The following is a 14,733-nucleotide window of genomic DNA, read 5'->3' on the forward strand; positions in this document are numbered from 1 at the left end:
GAATCAAGTTGGAAAGAAAGGAGCCAAAGTAGAGGTAGGGAGTCTATGAAGGAAATTTTTGCCTGTGCTCTGTAAGAGATAAGACCTGCCTTAGGGCAGTGGTAGGAATTATGCCCATTCCCATTTTCATATAGTTTCAAAACTCCCCCTAGTGCTTATAGGAAAATCAGTTTAAAGTTGTAAGTTTAAGGCCATCTCCTAGTATTTCTTACTGAGTCCACAGGCACTCAGAACATACCATTTTTCCTCATAGACCAGCAGTAGTTCCCTACTCTGTATTACAAGTTCCAGGCTCAGGTTCAGGGCCGTGAGTAGGGCCACTCCATTGTCCAACTCTGGGAGATACCATTAGGTGTGCTGTGTTATGAATGGTGCCCACCCCCTGCAACCCCAGAGTTGTAGGGTTTATAGCTTTGCTTTTCCCCCGCTGTAGTGTAGTAGGTAGTCATACATACAGAATTCTGATTGCTTGGGTTCTGATTTATTCCACTGCTTCCTAGCTGTGTGACCTTAATTACCTTGTTTGTCAAAGACATTGTTGCCAGCATTAAATGAGTTAATACGTACGTGTGTGTGAGTACATGTATACATATTCATATGTATGTATACGACACACATACACGTATGTGCTTAGAAAGGTACCTGGCACATAGTGAGCTTTCTGTCAATATTATGTTTTACTGACCCTGTGTACCTTCTACTCCAGCCCAGTAGATACCCTTTCGGGTGCCCAGGTATGCTCTGTGCTTTCCAGTGTTCAGTCAGGAATGACCCTTCCATCAGCAGTGTGTTGACCACCACCATGCCCTCAGCTTCTGTCACCTAGGCTGCATATCTTTGGTGGGCACTTACTATATTCTAACTTGTGGTGTGGTTGAGTTTTTTCCTCTTTAGCCTGGTTGCTTCCCAAAGATGGGTGTTCATGCAAATCATTTCTCCAGCATTTCCCCATACAGAACTGGGCACAAGATAGATGTTGGAACATATTTGTTAAATTGAGTAAGACCTTAAAAGGTCATTTGAACAAAGAATCATTGTAATATCAATTGTCATTGACAAGTAGTTCTACTTTTTCATTTTATTCTTGTAAAAACCAGGCAAGCTACCCACTGCCCACCCTTATTTGACAGATGAGCAAATTGTGGCTGAAAGAATAACTAAGCACCTGCCAATCTGTGGTAGAGCCAGACTTGAAGCTTAGTTCTGTGTAACTCCAGACTCCTGTTCTTAATGCAAGCCTGTCCCTGCCTCCTTTGCAGAAGTCTTTGGAGTTATTTTGGGGGCTCAGACCTCACTGTTGTCCTCACTTTCCCCAGATTGGAGATCTTACTGGGTATTGCACCAATCCAAACCGTCATCAGATGGGATGGGCCAAGCGCAATGTGGACCTTCACCCTAGAAACAATAGCATGGTGGATGTTTGCCCAGTGGACCGCCGCCCAGTGCTCCAGAGGATCATGGAGACAGACCCCCTGCAGCAGGGCCAGGCTCTGGCATCTGCCCTGAAGAAGAAGAAGAAGATCCAGAAGCGTGCAGGTGGGAGGACCTGACCACCCTCCTGTGTTCCACCTGAGGCCTTAATTAAGGGCTCCTAAATGAGCATCTCCATGTGTCCAACCCTCTGCCAGGATTAGGGGGCAGGGATGGGTTAGGAGGATCACCTGCTAGTAGAGTGGTCCTCAAACTTCAGTAGCTTATTTTAGAATTGCCTTGGAGGTTTATTAAAACACAGGATTCTGTTTAACATCCCCAGAGTTTCTAGTTGAGTAGATTGGCCATTGGCAGGGGCTGAGAATTTGTGTTTCTAACTGGTTCCTAGTCAGTGCTGATGTTGCTCCTCTGGGGGCCACACTTGGAGAACCACTGGCCTAGTCTTATGTATCAAATGCCACCATTTATTTATCATTTCTTTCTATGTGTTAAGAAGCTTTCAGGCTACATACATATGTTTACTTTATCTATAGATAAAACACTCAAAATCCAAAGCATACAAAAGGATATACATTAAAGTCTCCTCCAGTCCCCTAGTTCCAGGCTTCCCCCCAGAGGCAACCAGTTAATTTCTTGTATCTCATTCCTGGGGTAGGTATACAGGCAAATATCTATATATTCCTTGTTCTCTTTTTTAGACAAATGTTAGTCTCCTGAACATACAATTTGCCACATCATTTTTCCACTCAACATATATTATAGATATTTCCCCATCAATTCACCAAAGAAGTCCCTTTATTTTAATGGTGGTCCATTGTGTGGCCGGTCCACTTAGGTCTTCATGCTATACTAATTTTCACTAACTCATTGCAAAAGTCTTATTCTCATTCGGTAAGTGAGGAAACTGGGTCCCAGATACTCCAGGTATTTGGGCCAAAACGTGAACCTAGGATTGATTGATCCCATAAGCCCTGTTCTTTGAACTAGACTATGTTCATAACCATTTGCTCTTGGCCTGATTCTACACTGAGTCCTGGGAATACAGAGATTAATTGCTCTTTAACTGCTGGTCTTATTGGAGTGAGGAGGAAATAAGAAAACAGACATTGGGAACACAAAGTGATCACTATGAAGACATAGAAAACAAAATGAGGGAACTTAACCCAGCCTGAAGGTTGTGGTGGGATAGAGGTGATTGGAGAAGGCTTCCTGAAGGAGGTTATGTTTGAGGAAAATCCCTAGGAATAATAGGGTGTGGCTGAAGGCTGGAGGTGAGCATTCAGGTTCAAAGCCCTTACTGCTATCCTGCCGGTTTGCTGTAAGAGCTTTGGGGGTCTTACAAAGCACTGCTGATGGCAGAATGCTAAGTTCAACACAGTAAAAGAAAAGAGCTGTTTTGATACTAGGAAGAGATAAATATACTTGAAGCTCAGTAGTGTGACTCTGAGATATAAGCTATTTTGGGGTGATCATTTCACAGGTAGACAAATGGGTCTTTGTGTGAGATTTAGTAGTGGTCTGCCAGTAGCCCACCAGTTGTTTTGTTTAGTGTTGACGGTGGGCGGTTAGAGATCCAGTTTGGGAATTTGGTGTGGACAAAGATAAATGTGGCCTAGCTCCTGCAAACCTCCTGTTGGCAAGCCAACCACCAAATGACTTCCTGTTTTTCTCCATCTGCAGACAAACTTGCCAGCAAGCTGTCTGATTCCATGATGTCCGCTCTTGACCTCTCTGGCAATGCTGATGACAGTGCTGGTGACTGATCCACTGATCTCACCTCCCTCTCCAACTCCAGTTCCAATGGAAATAACAGATGAAATGGTTTGCTTCTCCCTGAAGCACCTGCATATTAAAAAAACCCCTCACCTACTTCCCTTCATTCTCCAGGAAAAAAAAAAAGGTCCCAAGTGTCTCAAGCTGACAAACCTAATACCTTTATTTAATCCCTACTCTGTTTACAAGAGAAATAAAAAAAAATAATTGGAAGATCCCTTATGCCAACAATTTATCCCCCACCTTATAGGCTGGACTGGTTGGAGGGCCTGCCAAGACAACATACATGTATATTGGAACCTAGGTGCTATCAAAACACCACTCACAAAACCCTCCTGGAGACTGCAACTAGAGGCTAGGCTGCTGTGTATCTGGGGATTCCTTGTGTGTGTGTGTGATGATTTCTCTACCAGTCCACAACAGAGCTTAGCAGTAAGACATCCCTGCAATGGGCTGCAGGCCACACATCTTCCTCCCACCCAAGTCCCCAGATCCTTGCTGTGGCAATGGGAGTAAAGGGAACAGTAATGAGCCTTCTGAGACTCTGGAAGGATCTAGGGATACGATAGAGGAAAGAAGACAACACACAAGCCTGGCTGGTTTGAGGTGTGGTAAGCACTGTTTGTTCACACAGGGAAAATAAGGCACCTATTGGTAGGTGCTTGTTATGGGGCATTTCTGGGCAGACTGAGTTGGAATCCCTGGAACTGATTGATGTACTCTGGCTGGGCCCCATCCTTGTGTCACCATGTCTCACCCAGTACCAGCATTTGATTCAAAAGAGTTTTGGTGTCATTTATTCATAGGCTGCATCCTCAAGAACTACCAACTCCTTTCCCAGTGTTTTCTAAAATTATACCCCTGTTAGCTACCTCTTCTGGAGGAGCCTACCCTATCAGACAAAGGCCCAGGCAGTGTCAACATTCCTCAGTAAGGAACTTGGGTAAATTATGGCAACAGAAACACAAATCTTATTTTACCAGAGCTTGTTTGAGTCATGCTTAGGACCTCAGTTCCCAGCAGTCTACCAGAGACGACACATTTGAAGGGAATGGGTCTTAGACTGCAGTCTGCCCCAAACTCCCACATCCTCATCTTTGGAACCACATTCACAGCTTAGCCTTGCCTCTTGCTGTCACCCTCTAATTTACCTATTCAAATCCTAAGACTAGAACCATGTAATGGACTGATGAGCCCTTGGCTGCAGGATGATTGGCAGGGAAGTGCAGACCACTCCTGCATTCTGGAACAGCCAGAGGAGAGAATTACATACCGCTTGAGCACTATACCCTGATACCTCCCTTAACATTCAATGCAATTCTTCCAGTAAGAGGTTAGTCTCTCCACATGAAAGATAGTAGGCTCCAAGTTGTCAGGAAGTAGGCAAGACAACATACATGTATATTGGAACCTAGGTGCTATCAAAACTATGCCAGGCCCTTTACTCTGCACTGTACTGCCTCCTTAACATTGATTAAGTACCTATGGTGTGCTAGCCTCTGTTAATCAAAATTTTAAATGCATTCTCTTTTTTGGCTTTAAAAATAGAGTCTTGCTAAAATTCTGCTCCACATATCCTTTAATGGGGGCCAACTTACTTCACACTACCTTAGCAAACTCCTGAAAGATAATAGTGCTACAGTGAAAAATTGGGTACTAGGACAGCTAAGGCCATTTAATAACCATATGACAATTCATAATTTAACTTCATAAATCTTTTCTAGTGCTCCTGAGAGAGAAAGTACTAGGAATAGGTATCTTGATAAGGAAGAAACAGCAAGGGAACAAAATTTGGTCCAAGTCAAACAGAAGAACTAAGGTACTCATGTCAGGATAAGAATTTGGGATTCCAGATTTTCTACAGCATATCACAATTGATCCCTGGTTAAGATTCCACATGTCACAAGAGCAACTAAGCCTGTGTACCACAACCACTGAGACTGTTCTGCAACTACTGAAGCCCACATGCCTAGAGCCTGAGAACCCACTGCAATGAAGAATACACCTCACTGGCCACAACTAGAGAAAGCATGAGCAAAGCAATGAAGACCCACTGCAGCCAATGATCCCTGGTTAAGATTCCACATGTCACAAGAGCAACTAAGCCTGTGTACCACAACCACTGAGACTGTTCTGCAACTACTGAAGCCGGGTTCTCAGGCTCTAGGCATGTGGGCTTCAGTAGTTGCAGAACACAGTCTCAGTGGTTGTGGTACACAGGCTTAGTTGCTCTTGTGACATGTGGAATCTTAACCAGGGATCAAACCCATGTTCCCTGAATTGCTAGGCAGATTTCTAGCCACTGTACTACCAGGGAGATCCCCACAGGTTTTTAAAAATGTTTCTCGAGTCTTTTCCCTCTTGCCTTAATAGTATAATTTATATACAATAAAGTTTACCCTTTATAGTGTAAGTTCTGTGAGTTTGCACAAATATATACAGTAGTGAACTACCATCACTATCAAGATATGTGATAGTTTGCATCACCTCCAAACTCTCAGAAACCTTTGTAGTCAACCCCTACCCCCACCCTCAGATCCACTGATCTTTTTTTTTCTGCTCCTATGGTTTCGCCTTAATATGAATGTCATGTAAAAAGAATCATACAGCATGCAGGCTTATTTTATGCCATTGCCACAGTGTGTGTGTTCTCAGTCGTGTTCAATTGTTTTTGACTCTATGGACTGTAGCTTGCCAGACTCCTCTCTTCATGGGATTATCCAGGCAAGAATACTGGAGTGGGTGGCCATTTCCTTCTCCAGGGGATATTCCCGACCCAGGGATTGAACCCATGTTTTCTGCATCTCCTGCATTGGTAGGCAGAGTCTTTACCTTTAAGTCACCTGGGAAGCTCTTTTATGCTTTATGTTTTAAAATTTTTTGTTAAAAATTTTACATAAAATAACTAATGTCTGGTGTACAGTTCAATAAGTGTTGACAAATGCATAGAGTTGTGTAACTAACACAGTTAAGGTACAGAACTGTTCCATTACCCTTTGCCCTCCCCTGTCAAATTCATACTGGCTACTTTATAGTAAAAACTTCCCTACTTCTGACTCATGGCAACCCTGATTTGTTCTTTCTCCTTATAGTTTTATCTTTTGGAGAATGTCATATAAATGAAATTGTATAATATGGATCCTTTGGAGACAGGATTCTTTCACTAAATATAATACATTCGAGATTCATCTACCTTGTTGGGTTTAATAGTCCCTTACCTGAGTTATACTCCATTGCATGAATGTACCATCATTAGCTTATCCATTTCCCAGTTGAAGGGACATTGGGTTGATCCCAGGTTTGATCGATTACAAAAACAACAACAACAAAAAACTGGAGAACAATTATACCAAAGAAGTTCTTACAATGTTGTGAAAGTTCTAGGCCCCAAAACAGACTTTCCAACCTAGGGATCCCAGCAAAGGGACTGAGAATTCCCAAGGAATCTAACTTTGAAGGTCAGCAGGATTTGATTACAGAACTTCCACAGGACTAGGGAAACAGAGATTCTTGGAGGGCACAAACAAACCTTTGCACACACCAGGACCCAGGGGAAAGGAGCAGTGATGCTACAAGAGACTGAGTAAGACTTGTCTGTGAGTGTTTGGGAGTCTCCAGCAGAGGCATGGGTCAACAGTGGCCTGCTGCTGGTCAGGAGCACTGACAGCAGCAGTCCTGGGAGGCACAGAGTGCTAGCATAAGTCCCTTTGGAGGAGGTTACCATTACCCCTACATTGGTTTGCCATCAAGGCCAAACTACAGGGAGGGAACACAGTCCCACCCATCAGCAGAAAGTTGGATTAAAGATTTAATGAACATGGCCTTGCCCACCAAAGCAAGACCCAGTTTTCTCCACAGCCAGTCTCTCCCATCAGGAAGCTTGCACAAGCCTCTTATCCTAATCTATCAGAGGGCAGACAGAATGAAAACCACAATCACAGAAAACTAACAAAAATGATCATATGGATAACAGCTTTGTTTAACTTAATAAATTATGAGCAAATGCTATGTAGGGCCACCCAAGACACATGGGTCATGGTGGAAAGTTCTGACAAGACATTGTCTATTGAAGAAGGGAATGGCAAACCACTTTAGTATTCTTGCCTTGAGAACCCTATGAACAGGATGAAAAGGCAAAAAGATATGACACTGAAAGATGAATCCCCTCCAGGTTGGTAGGTGTCCAATATGCTACGGGAGAAGAGCAGAGAAATAGCTCCAGAAGGAAGGAAGAGGCTGAGCCAATCAGGAACGATGTCCAGTTGTGAATGTGTCTGGTGGTGAAAGTAAAGTCTGATGCTATAAAGAACAATACTGCATAGGAACCTGGAATGTTAGGTCCATTAATCAAGGTAAATTGGAAGTGGTCAAACGGGAGATGGCATTTTAGGAATCAGTGAACTAAAATGGACTGGAATGGGTGAATTTAATTCAGATGACCATATATCTACTACTGTGGGCAAGAATTCTTTAGAAGAAATGGAGTAACCCTCATAGCCAACAAGAGTCTGAGCTGCAGTACTTAGATGCAATCTCAAAAACAACAGAATTACTTCGATTCGTTACCAAGGCAAACTATTCAAAATCACAGCAGTCCAAGTCTATGCCCCAACCATTAATGCTGAAGAAACCGAACGGTTCTATGCAGACCTCTACTAGAACTAACACCAAAAAAAGATGTCTTTCTCATCAGTGTTTTTCAGTCGCTCAGTCATGTCCAACTCTTTGTGACCCAATGGACTGCAGCACGCCAGACCTCCCTGTCCTTCACCATCTCCTAGAGTTTGCTCAAACTCATGTCCGCTGAGTTGATGATGCCATCCAACCATCTCGTCCTCTGCCGTTCCCTTCTCCTCTGCCTTCAACCTTTCCCAACATCAGGGTGTTTTCTAATGAGTCAGCTCTGCATCAGGTGGACAAAGTATTGGAGCTTCAGCTTCAGCATCAGTTCTTCCAATGAATATTCAGAATTCCTTTCCTTTAGGATTGATTGGTTTGATCTCCTTGCTGTCAAAGGAACTCTCAAGAGTCTTCTTCAGCATCACAGATTGAAAGCATCAACTCATTGGCCCTCAGCCTTCCTTATGGTCCAACTCTCACATCCATATATGACTACTGGAAGAACCATAGCTTTGACTTTATGGACCTTTGTCAGCAAAGTAATGCCTGCTTATTTATTTATTTATTTACCGACTTTTTGGCTGTACCGGATCTTAGTTGGGGCATGTGAACTCTTAATTGTGGCATGTGAGATCTAGTTCCCTGACCAGGGATCAAACCCAGGCCCCCTGCATTGGGAGCTTGGAGTCTCAGCCACTGGACCACCAGGGAAGTCCCCTCTCCCAGCAATCTTGATTCAAGCTTGTGCTTCATCCAACCCAGGCTTTTATGTGATGTACTCTGCATATAAGTTAAATAAACAAGGTGACAATATACAGCTTGGTCATACTCCTTTCCCAATTTTGATCCAGTCAGTTGTTCCATGTCCAGTTCTAACTGTTGCTTCTTGACCTGCATACACATTTTTCAGGAGGCATGTAAGGGGGTCTGGTATCCCTATCTCTTTAAGAATTTTCCACAGTTTGTTGTGATCCACACAGTCAAAGGCTTTAGCATAGTCAATGAAGCAGAAGTAGATGTTTTTTGGAATTCCCTTGCTTTTTCCAGGATCTGACAAATGTTGGCAATTTGATCTCTGGTTCCTCTGCCTTTTCTAAATCCAGCTTGTACATCTGGAAGATCTTGGTTCACATAATATTGAAGCCCAGCTTGAAAGATTTTGAGCATTGCCTTGCTAGCATGTGAAATGAGTGTGATTGTGCAGTAACTGGAGCAACCTTTGGCATTGTCTTTATTTGGGTTTGGAATGAAAATTGACCTTTGCCAGTCCTGTGGCTACTGCTGATTTTTCCAAATTTGCTGGCATATTAAGTGCAGCACTTTAACAGCATCATCTTTTAGGATTTGAAATAGCTCAGCTGGAATCCCATAACCTCCAGTAGTTTTGTTTGTAGTGGTGCTTCCTAAGGCCCACTTGACTTCGCACTCCAGGATGTCTGGCTCTAGGTGAGTGATCACATCATCATGGTTATCTAGGTCATTAAGACCTTTTTTCTATAGTTCTTCTGTGTATTCTTACCATCTCTTCTTAATATCTTCTGCTTATGTTAGGTTCTTACTGTTTCTGTCCTTTATTGTGCCCATCTTTGCATTAAATGTTCCCTTGGTATCTCTAGTTTTCTTGAAGAGATCTCTAGTCTTTCCCATTCTATTATTTTGATCTATTTCTTTGCCTTATTCACTTAGAAAGGCTTTCTTATCTCTCTCTCCTTGTTATTCTTTGAAACTCTGAATTCAGATGCGAATATCTTGGACTGTTCTATGTAGATTACTTTGCCTTCTGCAAATTTTAACAGTTTAATTTCTACATTTTCAATATATATGATTTTTATTTTGTTTTCCCACTGTACTGGTGAGAATTTCCAGTATAGTGTTTAATTGAAGTGATGAAAGTGGAATTCTTGCTGTGTTCCATATCTCAGGAGAAAACATTGTCTTTCACCATTTTGTGTCATATTAGTTGTAGTTTCTTTTTTAGATGCTGTTGGTCAAATCAAGAACATTTCTATCATTATTATCCTGGGTATTTTTTTAAATTTATTTTTTTAATTTGGCCCATGCTGGATCTTCATTGCAGTGTGGGCTTTTCTCTAGTTGTGGTGAGTGGTGGCTACTCTCTAGTTGAGGTCTAGGGCTTCTCATTGCAGAAGCCTCTCTTGTTACAGAGCACAGGCTCTAGGATGTGTGGGCTTTAGTAGTTGTGGCACATGGGCTAAATAGTTAAAATTCCTGGGCTCTAGAGCACAGGCTCAATAGTTTTGGTATACAGGTTTAGTTACTCCCTGGCATCTTCCCAGATGAGGGATTGAACCTGTGGTTCTTGCATTGACAGGCGGATTCTTTAACTCTGAGCCACCAAGGAAACCTGAGCATTATTATTATTATTATTTTATATATATCATCAATGGATGTTGAAATTTTGTCAAATGCTTTTCTGTATCAGTTGATATAATTATATGTTATTTCTTTTTCAGTCTGTTGATGTGATGAATTACATTGGTTGATTACAAATGTGGAACCATTCATGTTAACACTGCTTTAGCTTTGTCCCTCAAATTTTCATATGATTTATTTTCATTTCCATCCAATTGAATCCAATTCAATGTATTAAATTTTTTTTTAATTATTGAGATACAGTACCATATCTTCTTTATTCATTCATCTGTTGATGGACCCTTAGGTTGCTTTACTATCTTGGGTATTGCAAATAATGCGGCAGTAAACATTGAAGTGCACATATCTTTTCGAATTAGTGTCTTCATTTTCATTGGATAAATACTCTGAAGTGGAGTTGCTGAATCTTATGACAATTATATTTTTAAATTTGTGGGAACTTCCATACTGTTTTCCATATTGGCTGCACCAATTTGCATCCCCACCAACAATGCTGGAGTGTTCACTTCTCTCCACATCCTCACCAACATTTGTGTTTTGTAGTCTTTTTGATAATAATCATTCTGACAGATTTAAGGTGATATTTCATTGTGGTTTTGATTTGCATTTCCCTGATGATTAGTGATGTTTTTGTGCCAGTAACATACTGTTTTGATTAGTGTAGCTTTTCAGTATAGTATGATATCAGGGTGTGTGCTACTTGCAGCTTCTTTCTCAGACTGTTTTAAGTACTCAAGCTTGTATGTGTTTCTGTGATGCCATAGAAAATTTAGGATTCTTTGTTCCAGTTTAGTGAAATATGCTATTGGTACTTCAATAAGGATTGCATCAGATCTTTAGATCATCTTGGTAATATGGTCATTTTCACAATATTAATTATTCCAATCCATGAACATGTATATCTTTCCATCTGTCATCTTCAATTTCTTTCATCAATTTATTCATTTTCCAAGTATGACTCTTTTACCTTTTGATTAGGTTCATTCCCAGGTAATTTAATTCTGTTTGATGCAACTTGTAAATAGAATAGTTTTTTTAATTTCCAGAAAAACATCTATTTCTGCTTTATTGACTATGCCAAAGCCTTTGACTGTGTGGATCACAACAAACTGGAAAATTCTTAAAGAGATGGGAATTCCAGACCACCTGACCTGCCTCCTAAGAAATCTGAATGCAGGTCAGGAAGCAACAGTTAGAACTGGACATGGAACAACAGATTGGATCCAAATTGGGAAAGGAGTATGTCAAGTCTGTATATTGTCACCTTGCTTATTTAACTTTTGTGCAGAGTACATCATGAGAAATACTGGGCTGGATGAAACACAAACTGGAATCAAGATTGCCGGCAGAACTATCAATAACCTCAGATATGCAGATGGCACCACCCTTATGGCAGAAAGTGAAGAAAAACCAAAGAGCCTATTGATGAGAGTGAAAGAGGAGAGTGGAAAAAGTTGGCTTAAAACTCAACATTCAGAAAACTAAGATCATGGCATCTGGTTCCATCACTTCATGGCAAATAGATGGGGAAACAATGGAAACAGTGACAGACTTTATTTTTGGGGGCTCCAAAAATCACTGCAGATGGTGACTGCAGCGATGAAATTAAAAGACACTTACTCCTTGGAAGAAAAGTTATGACCAACCTAGACAGCATATTAAAAAGCAGAGACATTACTTTGCCAACAAAGGTCTGTTTAGTCAAAGCTATGGTTTTTCCAGCAGTCATATATGGATATGAGAGTTGGACTATAAAGAAAGCTGAGTGCCAAAGAATTGATGCTTTTGAACTGTGGTGTTGAAGAAGACCCTTGAGAGTCCCTTGCACAGCCAGGAGATCCAACTAGTCAATCCTAAAGGAAATCAGTCCTGAATATTCATTGGAAGGACTGATGCTGAAGCTGAAACTCCAATACTTTGGCCCCCTGATGCGAAGAACTGACTCACGGGAAAAGACCCTGATGCTGGCAAAGATTTAAGGCAGAAGGAGAAGGGGACAACAGAGGATGAGATGGTTGGATGGCATCACCGACTCAATAGACATGAGTTTTAGTAAACTCTGGGAGTTGGTGATGGACAGGGAGGCCTGGTGTGCTGCAGTCCATGTGGTTGCAAAGGTTCGGACATGACTGAGTGACTGAACTGAACTGAACTTTCAAATAATATATTATTAGTGTATACAAAGGCAACTGATTTTTAAAATTAATTTACTTTTAATTGAAGGATTGCTTCACAATATTATGCTGGTTTCTGTCATACACCAACATGAATCAGCCAAAGGTACACATATATCCCCTCCCTTTTGAACCTTGCTCCCACCTCCCCGGAGAAGGCAATGGCACCCCACTCCAATACTCTTGCCTGGAAAATCCCATGGACGGAGGAGCCTGGTGGGCTGCAGTCCATGGGGTCACTGGGAGTCGGATACGACTGAGCGACTTCACTTTCACTTTTCACTTTCATGCATTGGAGAAGGCAATGGCAACCCACTCCAGTGTTCTTGCCTGGAGAATCCCAGGGACGGGGGAGCCTGATGGGCTGCCATCTATGGGGTCGCACAGAGTCGGACATGACTGAAGCGATTTAGCAGCAGCAGCCCACCTCCCACCCCATGCCACCCTTCTAGGTTGTCAGAGAGGCCTGGTTTGAGTTCCCTGAATCATATAGCAAATTCCCACTGGCTATCTATTCTGCTATCTATATGATAGTGTATATAGTTCCATACCACTCTCTCCATTTGTCCCCCACTCTCCTTCCCCAACTTGTGTCCACAAGTTTTTTCTCTATGTCTGCCTTTCCATTGGTTCCCAGAAAATAGGTTCATCACTACCATCTTTCTAGATTCCATATATGTATACATTAATACACAGTACTTGTTTTTCTCTTTCTGAATTACTTCACTCTGTATAATATGCTCTAGGTTCATTCATCCACCTCATTAGAACTCATTAGAACATAAAAAGGAATGAAATGCATTCCTTTTTATGCTGAGTAGTATTCCATTGTCAGAGAAGGCGATGGCACCCCACTCCAGTACTCTTGCCTGGAAAATCCCATGGACGGAGGAGCCTGGTAGGCTGCAGTCCATGGGGTCGCTGAGGGTCGGACACGACTAAGCAACTTCACTTTCACTTTTCACTTTCATGCATTGGAGAAGGACATGGCAACCCACTCCAGTATTCTTGCCTGGAGAATCCCAGGGATGGGGGAGCCTGGTGGGCTGCCGTCTATGGGGTCGCACAGAGTCAGACACGACTGAAGTGGCTTAGCAGCAGCAGCAGCAGCAACAGCAGGAGCAGCAGTATTCCATTGTATATATGTACCACAACTTCTTTTTCCCTTCATCTGTCAGTGGACATCTAGGGTGCTTCCATGATATAGCTATTGCAAATAGTGCTGCAATGAGCATTGGGGTACATTGGCCATTCTCAATTTTGGTTTCCTTGGGGTGTATGCCTAGGAGTGGGATTGCTGGGTCATATATGGTGGTTTTATTCCTAGTTTTTAAAGGAATCTCCATACTTCAAAAGCAGAGACATTACTTGGCCAACAAAGATCTGTCTAGTCAAGGCTATGGTTTTTCCTGTGGTCATGTATGGATGTCAGAGTTGGACTGTGAAGAAGGCTGAGCGCCGAGGAATTGATGCTTTTGAACTGTGGTGTTGGAGAAGACTCTTGAGAGTCCCTTGGACTGCAAGGAGATCCAACCAGTCCATTCTGAAGGAGATCAGCCCTGGGATTTCTTTGGAGGGAATGATGCTAAAGCTGAAACTCCAGTACTTTGACCACCTCATGAGAAGAGTTGACTCATTGGAAAAGACTCTGATGCTGGGAGGGATTGGGGACAGGAGGAGAAGGGGACGACAGAGGATGAGATGGCTGGATGGCATCACTGACTCGATGGACGTGAGTCTGAGTGAGCTCTGGGAGTTGGTGATGGACAGGGAGGCCTAGCGTGGTGCGATTCATGGGGTCGGGAAGAGTCAGACACGACTGAGCGACTGAACTGAACTGAACTGAACTGAATAATGAGCAATGTTGAGCATATTTTCATGTGTTTATTAGCCATTTGCATGTCTTCTTTGGAGAAATGTCTGTTTAGGTCTTCTACCCACTTTTGATTGTTGTTCAGTTGCTCACTTGTGTCCAAATCTTTGCGATCCTATGGACTGTAGCCTGCCAGGCTCCACTGTCCATGGGATTTCTCCAGTAAGAATACTGGAGTGGGTTGCCATTTCCTTATTCAGGGCCTCTTTCCAACCCAGGGATTCAACCTGCATCTCTTCAATCTTCTGAGTTGACTGGTGGGTTCTTTACCAGCTGAGCCACTGGGGAAGCCCCGTATATGCAATAATGTATTAATTAATGCATTATAACGTGTTAATATACAATATTTATTTCTCTCTTTCTGACTTATTTTACTCTGTATAATAGGCTTTAGGTTCATTCACTATATTAGCAATGACTCAAAAGGGTTCCTTTTAATGGCTGAGTAATAGTCCATTGTATATATAC

General features: G+C 42.2%; 1 protein-coding gene across 2 annotated transcripts in view; it reads left to right on the forward strand.

Moving 5' to 3' along the window:
* Window positions 1-3,421, forward strand: part of GNL3L (G protein nucleolar 3 like) — a 27,591-nt gene extending 24,170 nt beyond the window's left edge. For both annotated transcript variants that reach the window (XM_055563108.1, XM_055563109.1), the window contains exons 15-16: window positions 1,317-1,536; window positions 3,112-3,421. In XM_055563108.1, coding sequence (XP_055419083.1) covers window positions 1,317-1,536; window positions 3,112-3,194 — 303 coding nt within the window. In that variant the 3' untranslated portion in view covers window positions 3,195-3,421. The remainder of the gene's footprint in view (window positions 1-1,316; window positions 1,537-3,111) is intronic.
* Window positions 3,422-14,733: the final 11,312 nt, after the last annotated feature.

The sequence above is a fragment of the Bubalus kerabau genome, chromosome X, assembly GCF_029407905.1.
Source record: "Bubalus kerabau isolate K-KA32 ecotype Philippines breed swamp buffalo chromosome X, PCC_UOA_SB_1v2, whole genome shotgun sequence".
NCBI classification, from domain to species: Eukaryota; Metazoa; Chordata; class Mammalia; order Artiodactyla; family Bovidae; genus Bubalus; species Bubalus kerabau.